We start from the raw sequence: 21,470 nt of genomic DNA on the forward strand, positions 1-21,470 counted from the left end.
CAACCGTCGTAAATATGAGTCAAATGCCAAACATCTGAATTTTGATCACAAGACCATGGGGTCCAACAGTCGTGAGTGTGAAAAAAGGTCATTAAGTCACTGTTTCCCAGTGCCATTCCAGCGGTCATTAAATGAACTGTTGTAAGTCGAGGGCTATTTTTCTTCCTCGAAGTCAGCAGGCCTTTCATTTTGATGGCTTTCCCCCCTTTCTCTTCTGAACCTGTTCCTTTCTGAGCACTTGACTCTAAGTGCTATTGTGCTAGTGCTATCTACTATAGAGCAGTAAGCCGTTGAATCAACCAGGGGCTTAAAAGTTGAGAACCAGAACAATCTTATTGTATTGTATTGTATTGTATTTATTTGGTTTGTATGCCGCCCAATCTCGGAAGACTCAGGGCGGCTTACAGGTAAAAAAGGGAAGTGGGGGGGGGAACATACAAAGAATACAGACAACATTAAAATTCGACAACATTTATAACTTAAGATGGGGCTGGATAAATCAACAGCCCCAGGCCTGCCGGAACAGCCAGGTCTTAGTCGCTTTGCGGAAGGCCGGAAGGGTAGTGAGGGTCCGGATCTCAATGGGGAGATTGTTCCATAGGGCCGGAGCAGCTACAGAGAAGGCCCTTCCCCGGGGAGTCGCCAGCCGACATTGACCAGCAGATGGAATCCGGAGCAGGCCTAATCTGTGCGATCTAATAGGTCTCTGGGAGGCAACTGGCAGGAGGCGGTCTCTCAGGTAGCCAGGTCCGATACCATGTAGGGCTTTAAAAGTAACGACTAGCACCTTGAAGCGTGTCCGGAGACCAGAGGTGGGTTCCTACCAGTTCGCACCTATTCGGTAGAACCGGTTCGTCAAATCTACCGAACCGGTTAGAAGAGGTTCCACCAGTGGACCTGGAAAGCAGGCCACACCTACAGAAGAGGTTCCAAAAAATTTTTGAAACCCACCACTGCCACACACACACAGACACACAGAGACAGACAGACTGACACAGAGAGAGAGAGAGAGAAAGAAAGGAATAAATAAATAAAGAAAAAAAGAAAAAAGAAAGAGTGAGAGAAAGAGATAAAAGAAAAAAAGAAAAAAGGGACAGAGAGACAAAAGGAAGGAAAGAGAGAGAGAGAGAGAGAGAAAGAAAGGAAAAAATAAATAAAGAAAAAAAGAAAAAAGAAAGAAAAAGAGTGAGAGAGAAATAAAAGAAAAAAGGGACAGAGAGACAAAAGGAAGGAGAGAGAGAGAGAAAGAAAGGAAGAAATAAATAAAGAAAAAAAGAAAAAAGAAAAAGAGTGAGAGAGAGATAAAAGAAAAAAAAGAAAAAAGGGACAGAGAGACAAAAGGAAGGAAAGAGTGTGTGTGTGTGTGTGTGTGTGAGAGAGAGAGAGAGAGAGAGAGAGAGAAAGAAAGAAAGAAAGAAAGAAAGAAAGAAAGAAAGAAAGAAAGAAAGAAAGAAAGAAGAAAACACATGGCCGGCAAGCCACTCCCACCAGATCACATGGCTGGCAAGCCACTCCCACAAAGGAGGCCACACCCACAGAGTAGGTTCCAAAATTTTTTGAAACCCACCACTGCCGGAGACCAATGGGAAGCCAGTGCAGCTTGCGGAGGATAGGTACACCCTAGGTACACCCACAATTGCTCGCGCGGCTGCATTCTGGACTAACTGAAGTCTTCGAACACTCTTCAGGGGCAGCCCCATGTAGAGCGCGTTACAGTTATTTTATGGTGGGAAACCAGATACTGAATGTACTCATGGATAAGCCAAAAATTCTAGATCCCAAAACACACCCAAAATGAGCTTATCTGCCAGTACAGACAATACTAGTCCCCCCCCCCCCCAACAACAACAAAGGTTGCTGCCTGTCAAGGGAAGGTCATAGTCCAAGCACAACCATTTGGGAGTCTCGTCGCCCAGCTGCAACCCCCAAGGCTCTTCCCTCGGGCTCTGCAACGGGAGGAGGAATGGAAGGACAAATCAGTCTGATTAGAGATTTCACAGGTGTGAGATTGTGGAAAGTTTCTCCCTGCAGCAAAGAAAGGAAAACAGTAATAGAAATAAGCAGAGTTTGTTTAAAAACAAACAAACAAACAAAGAAAAAAAAGCTAGCCAGGCTGAAGCTGCCAGAATTACTCAATGAAAGATCTTTGAGTTGGTCACTCGGAATCATTGCACACAAAATGGAGATTGGGAGGGACAATGCCAGTGTAGGTTATTGTATCTCTTTAAGTTATTTCTAAGGGCATGCAGTTGCTCAGAGGCTAAGAAGCTGAGCTTGTCGATCAGAAAGGTCGGCAGTTCAGTGGTTCGAATCCCTAGCGCCGCATAATGGAGTGAGCTCCCATTACTTGTCCCAGCTTCTGCCAACTTAGCACGTAAAAAATGCAAGTAGAAAAGAGGAACCACCTTTGGTGGGAAGGTAACAGTGTTCAGTGCGCCTTTGGCATTTAGTCATGCTGGCCACATGACCACGGAGACATCTTTGGACAGCGCTGGTTCTTCGGCTTTGAAACGGAGATGAACACCGCCCCCTAGAGTTGGGAACGACTAGCACATATGTGCGAGGGGAACTTTTACCTTTACAGTTATTTTTTATAAACCTAGTTTGGGTTATTGCAGTGGTGGGATTCAGCCAGTTCACACCGCTTCGGGAGAACCAGTTGTTAAGTTTCTGAACAGTTTGGTGAACTGGTTGTTGGAAGAAATCATTTGGAGAGAGAACCAGTTGTTAAATTATTTGAATCCCACCACTGGGTTATTGTCTATCTTATTGTAACTCTTAAGGCGGGCATGATGGCTCAACAATTAAACACAGTGAGCTTGGAAAGCAGACAGCTCAGGTTCGAGACCCAAGCATCACGCAACAGGGTGATGTCCCATTACTTGTCCCAGTTCCTGTCCACCTAGCAGTTCGAAAGCATGCAAATGTGCGAGTAGATAAATAGGTACCACTTTGATAGGAAGTTAACAGCACTGCATTCACCTCGGTGTATAGTCATGCTGGCCACATGACCATAGAAATGTATTCGGACAACGCTGGCTCCCTTGGCTAAGGAAACGGAGATGAGCATCGTCCCACAGTGTCAGACATGACTGAACAGGGGAAAACTTTAACAGAACAGAATAACAGAATTGAAATGGGCCTTGGAGGTCTTCTAGTCCAACCCTCTGCTCAGGCAGGAAGCCCTACACCATTTCAGACAAATGGTTGCCCAAATTCTTCTTAAAAACTTCCAGTGTTGGAGCATTTGCAACTTCTGGAGGCAAGTTATTGCATGGATTAATTGTTCTCACTGCCAGGAAATTTCTCCTTAGTTCTAAGTTGCTTCTCTCCTTGATCAGTTTCCACCCGTTGCTTCTTGTCTTGCTTTCACATGCTTTGGAGAATAGCTTGACTCTTCTTTGTGGCAACCCCTGAGATATCTTTATCTCTTAAAATAAAACCTGCACATTGGTAAGTTCAAAGCTTGGGGCCTGATGTAATTGAGTAGGGAAAAGATCCTATAGCTGGTATTTTGGATTGAGAGTTCCACCTCTCGTATTGCTACAATCCTGGAAAACGTTTCACTGGCAAGAAAGCATCGAGTCCAGATCTTACTAAAAGATTAACATGCAAACCACCATCACCCCAGGCCTTAAGGGAAATGGACAATCCAAATCTCTTTTTGAGAGGTGACTATCTCTCCCTGTTCTTTGCACTGCAGTGCTGAAATTCTGCGTCTTTACTGGGCAGAGTTGAACATAAATAGCGTTTCTGGCATCCGTGAGAAAACACCTGCCAGAGTTCAGGAAGCGAGTCTCGTAACTGCCGTTAGCCTACACTGATTCTCAGATCTGGGACTCTTGTGAAAGAAAGAAAGAGAAAGAAAGAATATCATGAAAGGAAGTCTTCTGCAATTGTTAATAATGCAGAGTTGGGAAACGTTTCTTCAGCCTCCTTGTAATGCTTTTGCCCTGACTATATTAAACCTTTGAGATAGGCTTCACTTTTTATCGATGACATGCAGAGTAAAAGAGTTTCTCTGAGTCATACTCAACAACACGTCATACTTGTTTCCAAACACCTACTGTCACAAACTGAGTCAGTTTTCAAACTGGGGAGGGGAGGAGAAGTCCTTGGGAGTTCCCAACCAGGGGGACGATTCAGCCGGTTCGGACTGGCTTGCACAAACCAGTAGTTCCAGACATCAGTTGACCCCGCCCACCGCCCCTGCGCTAGTCTGCCCTATATTCCCTTTGTTTGAAGCCCAGCTGATGGGCGCAGCAGAGCAATTGTCACGCCTCAACTGCTTTACCCACTGGGGCTGCAGTAGAAGATAAGTTTAAGAGCTGTTTTAAAACAAATTGTGAGTGGGCGGAGTGCGTGCTCGGTGAAGTGCAGTCTCAGCGAACTGGTTGTTACACTGGTTGAATCCCACCACTGTTCCATCATCACCTTGAATATTATGAATAGGGGGAAGAGTTACTGTGTTCACAAAACATCTTTGCCTCTTTTGACTGACCTGGGTTCCCCGACAAATGCGTGCTCGACAAAAGTGCACCCGACGAAACTGCAGCGACAAAACTGTGAGTTCTAAATAGTGCCGATGAATGAGCGCAGAAGCGCGTCAACAACAGCACACCGACAGAAGCACGCTCTAAACCTAACCCTAACCCTAAACCTAAACCTAACCCTAACCCGGAACCTAACCCTAACCCTAATCCTGAACCTAACCCTGAACCTAACCCTAAACCTAACCCTTACCTTAACTTAAATCGCGCTTCTGTCGGCACACAGTTGTGGGCGTGCTGTTGTGGGCACATTGATGACATGATTTTGTCGCTGCGGTTTCGTCGAGCGCGCTTTTGTCGGGTCACGGACTGACCTGAACGGTATCTTTCCTTGTGAACTAAGGTTTTCTACACACTGAGTTAGGATGTACTTGAAACTCTGCCTTCACAAGCATAGGCACACGAAGTCAAGGATATATGATTTAAACTGAGATGACAATACAGTACATGAACATTCTGAAAGTCACAAGATGTGGCTTAATGTGTCAACCTTGAAGCTGACCTGACCGGAGCCATCTTGGAGGCTTCGGTTCACCGACAAAAGCACGCCGATGAAACCGCGGCAAGGAAACCGCGTCAAGAAAACCGCGAGGTCGAAATCGCGCTGACGATTTCAGTGTTGCCACACTGGAGCTGAGGGATAAGGAAGGGGGATTAGAGATAGTTGGGGTTTTGTAGCCAAAATAAAATACTTTCGCTTGGGAACCAAGGACATTCTCACACCTGGGCTGAGGAAGGAGGAGTGAGGTCGCCAGGCAGTGTCTTGTTTGGACCATGTGACTGATTGGGGTTATGGGAAAACTTTCTCTTTTAATTGGGTGAAAACCACGGGAACCTTCAGACTTGGTTTTCACCAGATTTGTGTCACTATGATAACTCCAATAAAGCTATTCTTTGAGGAATTCATCGGCCTCAGAGTTTTGCTTGCTATGGGACTATTTCTTGGAACCTTGTCATAATGGATCAGAGCAAAGGCTAATCTAGACTAGTTCTGTGTTCTTTAATGGCCAAATACAGAGGTGGGTTCCTACCAGTTCGCACCTATTCGGTAGAACCGGTTCATCAAATCTACCGAACCGGTTAGAAGAGGTTCCACCAGTGGACCCGGAAAGCAGGCCACACCTACAGAAGAGGTTCCAAAATTTTTCGAAACCCACCACTGGTCCTTGGATATGATTATTCTACACTATCATGCTCCTATTTATAAAACTCAGTGCCTCTGTGAAAGGTAAGGATGACTACTGTGTTTGTGGTGCAATCAGAACATTGCGTGTGTTGAAAATGTTTTAACGCAAACCAAAGATGCCTTTTAAAAAACAAGTTTACATCATATTCTTACGCATGCCAGTGCTGTGTGTGAGGTAATTTAAGGTGGTTCTGACAAGTGTCGTTGGCATCTTCATATCTGGTCACATGGGTGGCAAGCCACTCCCATCCGGTCACATGGGCAGCAAGCAACTCCCACAAAGGAGGCCACACCCACAGAGTAGGTTTGAACAATTTTTGAAACCCACCACTGGCCAAATACATGCCTATGAGAAAACAACCAAGGGATATAATGTCCTACTGCTTAACAGAAGAGTCTTAATGTGATTTTTGCACAGATATTTTTCAGACGTATAGTAACTGAATTGTTTTCCATTCTGTTTCCAGTCGCAGTAGCCAATTGGATTTTCTGGGACAAAGTCATATTTGCAATATACCATATAGTGTGGGAAATAACTCTGGACACTTATTAATTGCCAGCTGCAGCCCCACTGTTACTCAATAGCTGCTTTTTATGTCCATTCTTTCTAATTGTTCAAGTGATGCGGAATTGTGTAGAATAAACAATAAAGGTAAAGGTAAAGGCTCCCCTCGCACATATGTGCTAGTCGTTCCCGACTCTAGAGGGTGGTGCTCATCTCCGTTTCAAAGCCAAAGAACCAGTGCTGCCCGAAGACATCTCCATTGTCATGTGACTGGCATGACTTAATCCTGAAGGCGCATGGAACACTGTTTTCTTCCCACCAAAGATGGTTCCTGTTTTTCTACTTGCATTTTTACATGCTTTTGAACAGCTAGATTGGCAGAAACTAGGGACAAGTAACAGGAGCTCACTCCATTACGCTGACCTTTCTGATCAACAAGCTCAGGTTCTTAGCCACTGAGCCACCACATCCCTTCAGAATAAATAAACAATACAGAATAGCAATAGCAATAGCAATAGCAGTAGACTTATATACCGCTTCATAGGCCTTTCAGGCCTCTCTAAGCGGTTTACAGAGAGTCAGCATATTGCCCCCAAAATCTGGGTCCTCATTTTACCCACCTCGGAAGGATGGAAGGCTGAGTCAACCCTGAGCCGGTGAGATTTGAACCGCTGAACTGCTGATCTAGCAGTCAGCCTGCAGTGCTGCATTTAACCACTGCGCCACCTTGGCTCATAAATAAACAATGCACCCCTCATAAATAAAATACTGAGCATCAATTGTCTTCAGAAGCAGGAAGAAAGCAAACAGCAGTTGGAACTGGGCTCGAGATGTTTTAATTAACTATTTTAAAGACTTAGTGAAATGGGATTTGTTTCCAGAAACTATTAACATCGAGAAAACTAGGAGTCAGTCCTCTCTATTAACCCCCCACTGTTCCCCAAAACACCAACAAGAAAAAGAGATTCTTGCTGTGTAATTTTTGAAATCACAACAGGAAGTGATGCATTGCCGAACTAAAGTAGGAAATTTGACCACAAAACATACATTTTCAGGAAGTGTCTTATCAAATCCTTATCAAATTCTTTTCTGGTGGTAATATTCCCACTCAAGGGAAATTTAACAAAGGCATGGAGGTGCTTCACCTCACTTTGATCTGTCCAACATTAAAATATGGTTTGAGCCACTGAAGAAATTCATACATTGCACTAAACTATAATTTGGTTTGGGATTGGTATAGCAACCGTCAGGACTTAATAAATTGCATGATTCAGCTAACGGTGGCAAACCCTGGAAAAATAATCCATGATTTAGCAGGAAGGGAAAAACCATGTGTTTCTCCTTCAACTTTTCATTGGTACACCCTTGAAGTAAGATTAGAAGGTTTTACTTCAGTATTTCCATTTAAAAATTCCCTGTTTCCCCTAAAATAAGACCTCCCCAGATAATAAGCCCAATCGGGCTTTTGAGCGCATGTGCTAAAATAAACCTTCCCAAAAAATAAGCCCTCCAGAAAATATTGTGACCACATTTGCTGCTTCCTGTACCTGAAAAATATTAAGACCTCCCCAAAAATAAGGCCAAGTGCTTATTTTAAGGATTGAATGAAAATAAGACCCTGTCTTATTTTGGGGAAAACATGGTACCTTTTCTTATGGATGTCAGAACTTAATTCAAGCTTAATTAAGCAGATAAGTCAGGATCATGAATTAAAGTTTAATGCTTGTGTGTCTTTTTAAATTCCAATAAGGTCTAACTATAGTTAATTTAGACCTGGATACAATAAGCAATAAGAAGCAAACATTACTAATTCCTTCTGTATGACTGGTCTGAGGAGAGGAGTAGAGCAATATAACTACTTGGGAAAAACAAATGAAACAGTAATAATTGAACAAGTCACACAGGAGAAAATCCCCAAATTGCCATCATGGAATTATCAATATTTCCAACTAAAATAATTCTCTGAAGACTTTTGTTCTCACCTCAGTTTCTCTATATCCTCTAAAATCTTTTATCTGAAATCTTCCCCTATAGTTCTTTCTAGATGCAACAATTACATTCCACTCTGAAAATAAAGAGTTTTGCTATCTGATTTGCTCTCGGTTCTTCTCAAACTACAGAGTCTGCATGGAAGCGGTATTGTCCTTTGTTAATTTTTCCTCAGTGTCATTGCGCAGTTTTTCGAACAGTTTTGCAAAATTTGTCTCGCGTAGCCCTCCGCGGAAACTCCGTGCTGCGAAGGCGTAGAGAATAGGGTTGATGCAGCTGCTGGAAAAGGCCACCGCACCATGAACGTTGGTTAAAATTTTCATGGACTTGAGTAAGTTCTGGCTGACCTCGGGCTTGGCATGCTTCAACAACAATGCCGAGACGGTAATGAGGTTTAAGACGTGGTAAGGAAGCCAGCAAACAAAGAAGGCTCCAACGACTGCAGCAATCAGCTTCCCGGTTTTCATTTTCTTGTGGTTTTTCAGAGTCCGAATCTTCCTCGCCACGTAAGTGTAACAGACTGCCAACACAGCAAAAGGGATCACAAAGCCAAACAGGGTCTCCACGACATCAACCGCAATGTGCTGGTTGTCAGAGTTGTAAAATTCATCCGTGCACTTCCCTCTGGGCATCTCTTTGGATGAGAATATCAAGCATGGGCAGGAGAGAGCTCCCGCTAGCAACCAAATGGCTAGCATGATTGCATGCACCTCCGTCGGCTTCCGCCATCTTTGGGAAGCGAGTGGCAGGATCACTGCAGCAAAGCGGTGGAGGCTCATTAAGGTGATGGAGAAGATGCTGGTGTAGACGGTCAAATACACAAGGTACATGAGGAACCGGCACATGAAGTCCCCAAAAACCCAGCTTTTGGCAAAATAGTACGTCCAGAAAGGCACCGTCAGTATAGCCAGTAAGTCGGCCACCGCTAAGTTCAGGATGAGGGCAATGGTGAATGAGCGCTGGGGGAATTTGGAAAGGATGGTCCAGATCACGAGACCATTGCCAGGGATCCCAATTAGGAAGCACATCGTCAGGAACACAATTGGAATCACTTTAGCCTCTGGGCCTTCCATAATCTGGTTGGTTGGTGTCCCTGTGGCATGAAGGGACATCCTGGGTCCATATAATCTTGTCTGAAGGCAAAACAGCTCCAGGACAAATGCACAGGAGTCCCACAGTGTCAATGAGATCCCCAAGAAGAGGAAGATCTCTTTGGCATGGGCCAGTTTCTTTTAAAAAGAGTGTCAGTTTTTTTTTTACTCAGACTGGGACATCCTGATTGGTTCTGCAACAGAGAAAGAGAGAGGCTTTCTCCAGTCCACTTCCTTTCAGAGAATTCTTGCCTATGGCCCAATTCCTACCAGGTTGAGTAACAGTTTTGTTTTGACGTCTGCAGTGGCATTGCCAGGAAAACAGGTCTATAGTATGGAGCTACATCACAGGCAACAACGCACAGTGTTCCCAGAAAGGGCCCCCCAGTTAGTGGCTCCAGACTTCCTGGAGAAAGGGTGATAAGACGTTAAGGAGACCCCATGGGAAAGGCTGTAGAAATGGTTGGGTGAAAAGAAGACAGTGGTGATTAGCCTAAGTCTGAAACTCTACAAATGGTAGAATAGAATAGAATAGAATATAGAGAATAGAATAGAATAGATTTCTGTATTGGCCAAGCATAATTGGACACGCATGGAATTGTCTTTGGTGCTTATGCTCTCAGTGTACATAAAATAAAAGATACATTCATCGCAAATCATAAGGTAAAACACTTAATGATAGTCATAGGGTACAAATAAGTAATCAAATCATACTAGGAAACAATCAATAAAGTTACAGTCATGCAGTCATAAATGGGAGATGAGTGATAGGACCCTGTTTTCCCCAAAATAAGACCTCCCCGGATAATAAGCCCAATTGGGCTTTTGAGCACATGGACTAAAATAAACCCTCCCCCGAAAATATCGCAACACAGCAGCAGCCATGAGGTGACCACCCTCGCTCCCTCCTGCACCTCAAAAATAACAAGACCTCCCTGAAAATAAGACCAAGCACTTATTTTGGGGGTCAAAAGAAAATAAAACCCTGTCTTATTTTTGGGGAAACATTGTAATAGTAATGCAGCCTTAGTCAATGGTTTGACTGCGGTGAGGGAATTATTTGTTTAGCAGAGTGAAGGCATTCACCGTTATGAGAAACAGGTGTTGTTTGCACTCTACATGGGGCAGCCTTTGAAGAGTATTCGGAGACTTCAACTCGTCCAGAATGCAGCCACGCGAGCGATTGTGGGTGCACCTCGGTACACCCACGTTACACCTATCCTCCGCGAGCTGCACTGGCTACCGATCGGTCTCCGGATACGCTTCAAAGTGCTAGTCGTAACTTATAAAGCCCTTCATGGTATTGGACCTGGGTACTTGAGAGACCGCCTGCTGCCAATTACCTCCCAAAGACCTGTCAGATCGCACAGGGTCGGCCTCCTCCGGGTTCCGTCTACCAGCCAATGCCATCTGGCTACTACCCGGGGGAGGGCCTTCTCTGTAGCAGCTCCGGCCCTTTGGAATGAACTCCCCGCAGAGATCCGGACCCTCACCTCTCTCCAGGCCTTCCGGAAAGCCGTCAAAACCTGGCTGTGCCGGCAGGCCTGGGGTTGATGAGTTCCCCTCCCCTCTCGACTGGTATGGCTGTGTGATTTTCGTGTATTTTAATTATGTGTACTGTTGTTTATGTTCCCTTTCCCCTTTGAGTTGTTCGCCGCCCTGAGTCCCTCCTGGAGAAGGGCAGCATACAAATAAACCAAAACTAAACTAAACTAAACTAACATTTGGGGGGAAAAAAGTTGTCTTGGTGTGCCGGGCTCTGTAGCGTCGTTTTGAGGGTAGGAGTTGAAACAATTTAAGTCCAGGATGTGAGGGGTCTGTAAATATTTTCACAGCCCTTTTTTTTTTTGACTCATGCAGTATACAGGTCCTCAGTGGAAGGCAGGTTGGTAGCAATGGTTTTTTCTGGCCAACACGGAGCTTTCAGCTTGAAAGAAAAAGACCGTTATGGGAAACAGGTGTTGTTTGCAAACTCTGTGGCACTGTTGGTGAAACGTCCTTGACAAGGCACCTGCACCATGCCACCAAGGCTAAATTTAGTCTGCTCCTGCTATCATCAATCCAAGGACGTGGGGAGGGGAAGTCAACCACACCTGGCGAAGCGCCACGGCTCATAGTAATAAAAACCTAGCACCCGGGGACCTAAACCTCCTGGGAGTAGCAGCCAAAATGACTTTCCTGTGGACGGCTCTTACTTACCTAGTGCTCCTTGATGTTGCCTGTGGTGAGTAAAGCATGTGTTGCCTTTCTAGGTTGGGTGGTTGTTTCCTATTCTTTCATCACGGCTGAGGGATCATGCAGTTCCTATGGGGACTGGTGGGGGGAGCATGCTTAAGTTCATTGCTTGCAACATATTACACACAAGCGCACAACACACATTGCTAAATTCACAGACCTGCTTGGTTGAATTGTCCTCCCTTGCAAAAACCAAAACAGAAGAGCAACAGGATGGGAAAGGAAGAACACAGAGGAACTGTGAATGATGCCAAGGACGTTTTCTGGCAGTTAAAGCAGCTTGTTGTCACCTTCTTTGGGATTCACTTTCCAACTCCAGCAGTCCCCTTTTCCCAAAAATTGCTCTGCTATATAATGTCACAGAGGAATTATTGAGTCTGTCATCTGCACCTCTATAACTGACTGGTTCGGTTCTGCAACCCAAGAATAGCAATAGCAGTTAGACTTACATACCGCTTCATAGGTCTTTCAGCCCTCTCTAAGCGGTTTACAGAGTCAGCACATTGCCCCCAACAACAATCTGGGTCCTCGTTTTACCCACGTCGGAAGGAGGGAAGGCTGTGTCAACCCTGAGCCGGTGAGATTTGAACAGCCGAACTGCAGAACTGCAGTCAGCTGAAGTAGCCTGCAGTGCTGCATTTAACCACTGCGCCACCTCGGCTCTGACAGACCGAGACTTCAGAGGATAATTAGAACTGCAGGAAAAAACAATTACTGCCAACCTGCCTTCCATTGAGGACCTGTGTACTGCACGAGTCAAAAAGAGGGCTGTGAAAATATCTACAGACCCCTCGCATCCTGGACATAAATTGTTTCAACTCCTACCCTCAAAACGAGGCTACAGAGCACTCCAAACCAGAACAACTAGACACAAGAACAGTTTTTCCCTGAACCTCATCACTCTGCTAAACAAATGATTCCCTCACCACTGTCAAACTATTCACTAAGGCTGCATCACTATTACTATTAGTCTTCTCATCGTTCCTACCACCCATCTCCTCCCGCTGATGACTGCAGGACTGTAACTTGGTTGCTTTGTTGCCTTATATTTATATTGATATTGATTGCTCCGATTGCTTATGACTATGACTATCATTAAGCGTTGTACCTTATGATTCTGGACGAACGTATCTTGTCTTTTTATGTGCACTGAGAGCATCTGCACCAAAGACGAATTCCTTGTGTGTCCAATCCCACTTGGCCAATAAAGAATTCTATTCCATTCTATATGTAGACAAAGAGGGACATGATTAAAAAGGTATAGAAAGCAACGTTGAGGATAGTTCACTTAGAACAGTGGTTCCCAAACTTGGCAAATTTAAGACTTGTGGACTTCAACTCCCAGAGTTCTCCAGCCAGAAGAGCTAGCTGGAGAATTCTGGGAGTTGAAGTCCACAAGTCTTAAAGTTGCCAAGTTTGGGAACCACCGACTTAGAAGATTGAAATGGGCATTCAAGCGGAGTTACATCAAATTTACTTTGGCCCTACTTTGTCCAGGAAAATTTCAGAATGTGGGCCCTGCCACATGTATCACTCAAGGGCCAATTATGGCTTTCTCAACTTGATAATTTAAAATGCCTCCATTCTGTAGCCTAAAGTGTAACAGCCAACCAGTTGTTTGTAGCTTCTGGTTTCCCTGAGCTTGTCAAGAATAAGCAGCGAACGAACAAATCTGAACCAGCCTCCACAACCTTCTTGCCTTTCATGGAAGGCTACTCAGTCCAGATCTAAGATACTTATCAGATTGACCCTCTTTGTCTTTTTGTAGGCTGTGGGATCCCAGTCATTAAGCCTGATGTGAAATATACAGCGAGAGTTATCAACGGGGTGGATGCCATTCCTAATTCTTGGCCCTGGCAAGTCTCGCTGCAGGTAAGGACATCAACCATGGTCACTGGTAGCTCAATAGTGGTGGTGGGGATAAGTACTATTGTCCTTATATCCAAGATGCTGAACTGCATTTTAGGCACAGCAGGCAAGCTGAGGACCCTGGAATGGAAGAAGATAGAGGATGGAGCACCAAGTTGTTGTCGGGTTGAATTGAGTCAACATGTGGGCACAATTAAAGCACATTGTTTATGATAGAGGGTAGAGTGGTGTGGTGGCCTAATGGTGAAGACACTTGCCTTACATTCATAAGATTGAGAGTTCAATCCCAGGTAGTGGCAGATGTTTTAATCCCTAGCGCCGTGTAACGGAGTGAGCGCCCGTTACTTGTCCCAGCTTCTGCCAACCTACCCTGTTTCCCCAAAAATAAGACCGCCCCGGATAATAAACCCAATCGGGCTTTTGAGCACATGTGCTCAAATAAGCCCTCTCCCCAAAATAAGCCCTCCCCAAAAATATTGCAACACAGCAGCAGCCTATGAGGTGACCATCCTCACCGCTCCCTGCACCTCAAAAATAATAAGAATTCCCCGTAAATAAGACCAAGCACTTATTTTAGGGGTCAAAAGACCCTGTCTTATTTTGGGGAAAACACAGCAGCAGTTCGAAAGCACGTAAAAAATGCAAGTAGAAAAACAGGAACCACCTTTGGTGAGAAGGTAACAATGTTCCATGCGCCTTCAGTGTTTAGTCATGCCGGCCACATGACCACGGAGACGTCTTCGGACTCTTTGGCTCTTCAGCTTTGAAATGGAGATGAGCACTGCCCCCTAGAGTCAGAAATGATTAGCACATATGTGCAAGGGGAACTTTTGCCTTTACCTTAAATAGGTATATTTCTCACAATGATCCTTGAAGTGAGAAAAAGACGCTGCAGCTCTATTAATCCTAGTTTAAACTCTGGCTGTTTTTAGTAAGTCTGTTACTCATAAAAATAAATGAGCACTTGGACAAGCAGAGTTTGGCATAATAAGGCTACCCTTTTAAGACATAATAATAGTGCATAGTTGAGAATAGGGTAGGGTGGACTTGAAGCTGCCCCAGAAAAAGTGACTAAAATTTTGTTGCCGTTAACAACACAGTAGTGTATTTCTGAAAAAAAATTAAAAATGTGATGTCATTTTTGCTGACCTTCAGAATGTATGCAGGCACTTATTTGCACCTTTCCCAATTCCTAAAATTCATGAAAATGATATTTTAAAATGTAAATAAACTGTTTTTTTGAAAATCAAAGACTACTTACCTTTCTCTGTTGTACAAATGTTTTTTTTTTGTTGTAAATTAACTAATACTATATGCGTGCAACTTTTAGTATTGTATATTCTTTCTGGATTCCTGGTAGAAGAGTGTGCACGATTTTTTTTCAAGACAGATTTATTTAGAGTTTATTTGCTGCTACTTTTGCATCCAAAGTGAAAAGAATGCTCGAAATTAATTGCCAATAGGACGTGGCTTTTGAATTCATTCATGTCTATACTTGGAAAAGGTGAACTATAGATTGTTTTCCCCCCCTTGATCTGTTTATTTCATATCCTCAAAAAAATGAAAGGGGAAGCAAAGGAAAAATTAGGAGCATAAAGTTGCTCAACATTCTGTTTTCTTGATGCATTTTATCTTTCGTGCGTTCCAAATCTGTGCTATTTTGATATATTTTTTTCTTTCTCTAGACTAGCTCACGTCACCATTTTTGTGGCGGTTCCCTGATCAATGAAAACTGGGTTATTACTGCTGCTCACTGCACTGTGCAGTAAGTAATGTTCTTCTTATATTGATCACTGTCCTAGAGGCACCGTGTTACCAGTTTCATCCTTACTTGGGATCATCAGAGGCTGAGAGTTAAAAATCCCCAAGTCTTAGTTCCCGGGGACACCCCTGCCTCCCATAAACGTGAAAGAGAATTCTCGCCTTTGAGCTCTGTCCATCAAAAGGCCTGATCTGATTTAACCATCTCTTTTCCCACCTGCATCTCCAAACTATTCTCTCCCTTTCTGAACTACTGAATCAACAAAATGATGTGAGATTCAAGAATCTGAATATTGGTAGGGGCTATTTATTTTTGATAGCCTATTTATGATCTATGATCTATAACTTTGTTGTTTTACGTGTGAATACTGAGAGCTTTTGCATTGGAAGTAAATTCCTTCTATGTCTGATCACATTTGGCCAATAAATAATTCTATTCTACTCTACTATTCTATTCCTACTTTTTTATTTATTCTATTCTGTTCCTAATTTTATTTCTATTTCTTTCTACTCCATTCCATTCCTGTTCGATTTCTATGCTATTCTATTCTATTTCTGTTCTATTTTCTATTCTGTTCCATTTTCTATCCTATCCTATCCTACCCTACCCTTCCTTATTTCTTTCATGCCCAGCACTAAAGCATTGATTTACAGTATGCCTCAATGTTCAGTTTAGCTGCATGTATGCATCAGAGAGAAAAATGTCACAATAGCACATTAGACATGAGTTGTGTTTTTATTTCTCCAGACCGGGGTCAGATTTTGCTTACTTTGGAATGCAAAACAGATTGGATGATACTGCGCCAGTCCAATCGCGATCCATAATCGAGGTGAGTGTCTTATTTGGGACCATGTCCAAATGACCAAAGAGTGCATCATGCAAGGAAAGCACATTTAGGCATCGGGGATAGAAGTAAGATCACCATCTTTACTTTTTTATTTGTCCCACTTCCCAATCAGCTAGTAATCCTACGCGGTTTATAATGGAAACCATTTAAAATTATTTTATTGAAGCTCATCCCACAGGGCAATGCAGCCCCACAGTTGTGGATGTCATGACAGACAGTTCTGCTAAGACATGGTTTGTTGGCCTAATTGGTTCACTACTTAATTATTTCCCTTTAGAGAAATAATTAACAAATCTTAACAAAGGAAAAGATAGCACTTAGATTAACAGAGTTGGAAGGGACCCAGTAGGTCATCTACTCCAATCCCACCCCTCCAGTCAAGCAGGAGACCCTACACCATTTCTAGCCAATGGAAGTCCAATCTCTTCTTGAAAGCCTCAAGTGATGAAGTTCCCACAACTTCCAAGGGCAACTTCTGTTCCATTGGTTGACTGTTCTCATTGTCAGAAAGTTTCCCCTAATTTCTAGGTTGAATCTCTCCTTGGTCAGTTTCCATCCATTATTCCTTGTCCGGCCTTCAGGTGCTTTGGAAAATAGCTTGACCCTCCTCCTCTCTCTGGCAGCCTCTCAAAAATTGGAAGACTGCTATCATGTCTTCCCTGGTCCTTCTCTTCACTAACCTAGCCATGCCCAGTTCCTGCAACCGTTCTTCATATGTTTTAGTCTCCAGTCCCCTAATCATCCTGGTTGCTGTTCTCTGCACTCATTCTAGAGTCTCAACATCTTTTGTATAGTGTGATGATGAAAAGTGGAGGCAGTGCTCTAGGTATGGTCTTACTAGGGCTTTATAGAGTGGTATTAGTAGCTCACTTGATCTTGATTGCATCCCTCATTGTATCCCTCACACAATCTGTGATTTTAGATTTAAGAGCTAAAGATGATATGGAGAAACCCCAGTATTTCCATTCAGAAATACCAGCAGTTATCAATCTTGCATAATCGTATTGTTGATCATCTTGGTTTTGGGATGGGAAAAGCTCTCAAGGGCCTAGCAGGGAGCGATGGACTTCTAAGATCTTAAAATCAAGCAGAGACTATGATTTTTTAAGGTTTCTTCCTCCAACCTGGACTACAACTCGTCCAGAATGCAGCCGCACGAGCGATTGTGGGTGCACCTCGGTACATCCACGTTACACCTATCCACCGCGAGCTGCACTGGCTACCAATCGGTCTCTGGATACGCTTCAAAGTGCTAGTCGTAACTTATAAAGCCCTTCATGGTATTGGACCTGGGTACTTGAGAGACCGCCTGCTGCCAATTACCTCCCATAGACCCGTTAGATCACACAGGGTTGGCCTCCTCCGGGTTCCGTCTACCAGCCAATGCCATCTGGCTACCACCCGGGGGAGGGCCTTCTCTGTAGCAGCTCCGGCCCTTTGGAATGAACTCCCCACCGAGACTCGGACGCTCACCTCTCTCCAGGCCTTCTGGAAAGCTGTCAAAACCTGGCTGTGCCAGCAGGCCTGGGGTTGATGAGTTCCCCTCCCCTCTCGACTTGTATGGCTGTATGACTCTTGTGTATTTTAATTACGTGTATTGTGTTTGTATCCCCTTTTCCCCTTTCGAGTTGTTTGCCGCCCTGAGTCCCTCCCGGAGAAGGGCGGCAAATAAACTAAAATAAACTAAATCAATCAATCAACCCGGATGTTTTTCAGGTAATCACCCACCCTGACTGGGATTCTTACAATATAGATAATGACCTCGCTCTATTGAAGCTGTCTACTCCAGTGGAGCTGAACGACTACGTATCTCCGGTCTGCCTCGCTTCTCCCACAGAACTTTTCTCCCCAGATTTAAAGTGTGTCACATCTGGTTGGGGACGGGACAAACTGACTTGTAAGTGGCCCTTTGGGAATCAAGCGGGCTGAGAAAACCCAAGCGAGAAAGCGAAGACACCAGCCTGCCTTCTTTCATTCAGTCCGACAATTCCAGCTGGTTGCTTCCTCTTACACCATTTTTTTTTCTTTCTTTCTTTCTGCCAGCATATGAATCTGCAGTCATATTGCAGCAAGTTGTTCTTCCCTTGGTGCCAGTAAACGAATGCCAGGAAAAACATTACAGGCCTATCACCAGTTCTATGATCTGTGCGGGTGGAGCCGGTTCCTCGTCTTGCCACGTAAGTTTCTCTATAAAAAGGGTTTTATCAAGGCAGTGGTGGGATTCATGTACCTTCCCTACCAGATCGCAAATGTGAGCTCGCATGCGCCGCGTCTGTGCATGCACACCTCCTTCTCCACATGCGCAGTGCTCGTGGATTACATCAGGGTGGGTGGGTGGAATCTCCCGCAGCCGCAACTAGCGATTTGCCTGAACCGGAGAGAACTGACTGAATACCACCTCTGCAGCGTATTGAACTGTGAGAGAGGTTCTTTGTATCCAGCCATGGACTTATTTTGGTAAGGTAGAGAAATGCACCCAGTAATATACTTTAAGTGTTTCATACCTTTGGCCCTACTGGAGGAGGCCTTAAGAGTTCCACTCACTCAAAGGTTCTATCCACTATCGGTGGAACAGCTTGCCCCCAGTTGTGAATGCCCCAACACTGGAAGTCTTTAAGAAGAGGTTGGATAGCCATTTGTCTGAAACAGTGTAAGGTTTCCTGCCTAGGCAGGGGGTTGGACTAGAAGACCTCCAAGGTCCCTTCCAACCAGAGGTGGGTTCCTATCAGTTCACACCTATTCGGTAGAACCGGTTCGTCAAATCTACCGAACCGGTTAGAAGAGGTTCCACCAGTGGACCCGGAAAGCAGGCCACACCTACAGAAGAGGTTCCAAAAAAATTTGAAACCCACCCTTGGTCATTGGATATTATTCTCCACTATCATGCTCATATTTATAAAACTCAGGGCCTCTGAGAAAGGTGAGGATGACTACTGCGTTTGTGGTGCAATCAGAACATTGCGTGTGTTGAAGTTGTTTTAACGCAAACCAAAGATGCCTTTTAAAAAACAAGTTTACATCCTATTCTTATGCATGCCAGTGCTGTGTGTGAGGTAATTTAAGGTGGTTCTGACAAGTGTCATTGGCATCTTCATATCCGGTCACATGGGTGGCAAGCCACGCCCATCTGGTCACATGGGTGGCAAGCCACTCCCATCCAGCCACATGGGCAGCAAGCCACTCCCACAAAGGAGGCCACACCCACAGAGTAAGTTCGAACAATTTTTGAAACCCACCACTGCTTCCAACTCTGCTGTTGTATTATAAAGGAAACCAGAGTGGCAATCATGATCTGAAGCCTGATGAAGAGCTTCCAAGGGCTTTTTAAGGTCAAATTAATCTCCTTTGGGTTGAGGTCAGCTCTTGGTGGCATCAAGGACATGACTATGTGATCTTCTTGACAGCCCAACAAAAATGGTTGACCACTGCTGTCTTCGTCCAGGCTGCTAGTTCAGTTTTTCAGGCTAGCTTGTAATCCTTGATTTCCCCAAAGACCTGTTATTCAAGTACATATTGGGCTGTCTTTGGAGATTCTGTCACCCAGGTCATGGTTGTCCCAAAGGTGCTTTTTCAAAAGCTGGACTTCCTTTCTTTTTTCTTTGAAGACCTTTTGTTTCTCCTCCAAGAAGCTTCTTCACTTCTGACGGAAGAACTGAAGAAGCTTCTTGGATGAGAAGTGAAACGTCTTCAAGGGAAAACCAAGACACCGCCCAGTCGCCTTTTGAAAAAGCACCTTTGGGACAAATTGGGCTCCAAATTGGCTAATTTTTCTGGCTCCAGGCTAAAAAAAAAAGATTTTTCTTAAAAGCATTTGCTTTTCTTTCCTTTTAGGGTGATTCTGGTGGCCCTCTGGTATGCCAGAACGGCCCAACTTGGTATCTGGTTGGGATCGTCTCCTGGGGAAACTCCAGCTGCAACGTCTCTATTCCTGCTGTCTATGCCCGAGTCTCCAAATTCCGCAACTGGATTGACCAAGTAGTAGCCACTCACTGATGACACACCTGGGAGACACAAGACAAACGCTCTCACTGGGACTCCCCCCAATGTAGAAAATATATCAACGTACATTCTTGCAACTGAAATCTGGGGAAAAAACACGTCAGTTTTCATTTCAAAGAAAAAAATATTCAAAATTTTTTGATTAGAAGATACCTCAATATTAAAAGTCATAAAAGCCGGCAACAGTTCCAGCCTTACCTCTTTCAAAGTTTAGGGGGGGAAAATATTGAATATAGGAACGAATATTATCTATAATCACTTTCAAACAACTGTTTTTATCCTCATCCACTAACTTGAGTTCAGGGCCTCACCTGAAAAAGCCTTCCATTCATTAGAGCATGTATTTTAACCATTGTTGTTGCTGCTAGTTGCAAAGTTGTGTACGACCCATCGCAACCCCATGGATGTTCCTCCAGATCTTCAGTGACTCCATCCAGCCACCTCATTCTCTGTCATCCCCGTCTTCTTTTGCCCTCAATCTTTCCCAGCATGAAGCTCTTCTCCAGTGAGTCCTTCCTTCTCATTAGATGGCCAAAGTACTTGAGTTTCATCTTCAGGATCTGGCCTTCTAAAGAGCAATCAGGGTTGATCTCCTCTAGGACTGACCAGTTTGATCACTTTGCAGGCCAAGGGACTCGCAGGAGTCTTCTCCAGCACCATAATTCAAAGGCCTCCATTCTTAGGCGCTCAGCCTTCCTTATGGTCCAACTTTCACAGCCATACATTACAACCATACCCCACCAATAAAATAAAATAAAATAAAATAAACCATCCTTCACTACTCGGTGAGGATCAACATTTTACTGAATAAAAAGGTTACAGTTCCAAATTTTAAAAAATAGACTGAATACACAAAATAAATAATTCCATACACTAATTTCAACATTACAGGTTAACTGTCATGCATCAAATCGCCCTCTAAAAAAGTAGAGATTCCATTGTGTAAAAAAAAAATAATAATAACCCCAAAAGGCACCAAAGACAAAAATCACAGGTAATGAATACTTGGGAGAAACAAAGTAGGGAAGGGAAGTCGCTGATCTATGAAAAAGTGGTAAGGGAGTTTCTAGAAACAATTATTTTTGACAAATTGGATGTTATGGTGACAGGAAGAAGTATCGGACTAAAATTGCTTAATTCCTACCTTGGAGGATTTCCAAAGGACACTGGAATGCAGGGCTATCCAACTCCCTCAACTTTAAGACTAGTGGACTTCAACTTCTAGAATACCATGCTGACTGGGGAATTCTGGGAGTTGAAGTCTACAAACTTGCCGTCGTAGTGCCAAAAGTGACAACATTCGCAGCACACCAGATATTGGCAGGAAGGCAGAAAGTTATAGTTGGGGGCTGCTGGAGTAAAGAATATTTGAAAAGTACCTTCTCTCCAAACAGTTATCAGAAAGGAGTAACCTGTCAATCTTATTTAAAAAACAAA

The 21,470-nt window shown here is 44.0% G+C and overlaps 2 protein-coding genes across 2 annotated transcripts; one reads left to right on the forward strand and one right to left on the reverse strand.

Annotated features, from left to right (window-relative positions):
- Positions 1-8,355: 8,355 nt before the first annotated feature.
- On the reverse strand, positions 8,356-9,378 carry LOC148042782 (leukotriene B4 receptor 1-like). Its single transcript, XM_087728763.1, has one exon. The coding sequence runs from the start codon at positions 9,340-9,342 to the stop codon at positions 8,356-8,358; it is 987 nt and encodes a 328-aa protein (XP_087584889.1). The 5' UTR covers positions 9,343-9,378.
- A 2,084-nt stretch (positions 9,379-11,462) lies between these two features.
- CTRL (chymotrypsin like) lies at positions 11,463-20,216 on the forward strand. Its single transcript, XM_087728598.1, has 7 exons — positions 11,463-11,545; positions 13,325-13,428; positions 15,111-15,190; positions 15,935-16,016; positions 17,751-17,931; positions 18,078-18,211; positions 19,866-20,216. The coding sequence occupies exons 1-7, from the start codon at positions 11,491-11,493 to the stop codon at positions 20,025-20,027; spliced, it is 798 nt and encodes a 265-aa protein (XP_087584724.1). The 5' UTR covers positions 11,463-11,490; the 3' UTR covers positions 20,028-20,216.
- The last annotated feature ends 1,254 nt before the right edge of the window (positions 20,217-21,470 follow it).

Source organism: Thamnophis sirtalis, unplaced genomic scaffold, assembly GCF_051295495.1.
Source record: "Thamnophis sirtalis isolate CommonGarterSnake01/CBP01778 unplaced genomic scaffold, rThaSir2_p1.2 scaffold_14, whole genome shotgun sequence".
Taxonomy (NCBI): domain Eukaryota; kingdom Metazoa; phylum Chordata; class Lepidosauria; order Squamata; family Natricidae; genus Thamnophis; species Thamnophis sirtalis.

Excerpts from the sequence above, each read along its gene's own strand:
- LOC148042782 (XM_087728763.1), bottom strand. The coding sequence starts at position 9,342 with ATGTCCCTTCATGCCACAGGGACACCAACCAACCAGATTATGGAAGGC.
- CTRL (XM_087728598.1), top strand. The coding sequence starts at position 11,491 with ATGACTTTCCTGTGGACGGCTCTTACTTACCTAGTGCTCCTTGATGTT. Across the intron at positions 17,932-18,077 it reads GGGACGGGACAAACTGACTT|CATATGAATCTGCAGTCATA; the intron begins GTAAGTGGCCCT and ends TCTTTCTGCCAG. Across the intron at positions 18,212-19,865 it reads CCGGTTCCTCGTCTTGCCAC|GGTGATTCTGGTGGCCCTCT; the intron begins GTAAGTTTCTCT and ends CTTTCCTTTTAG.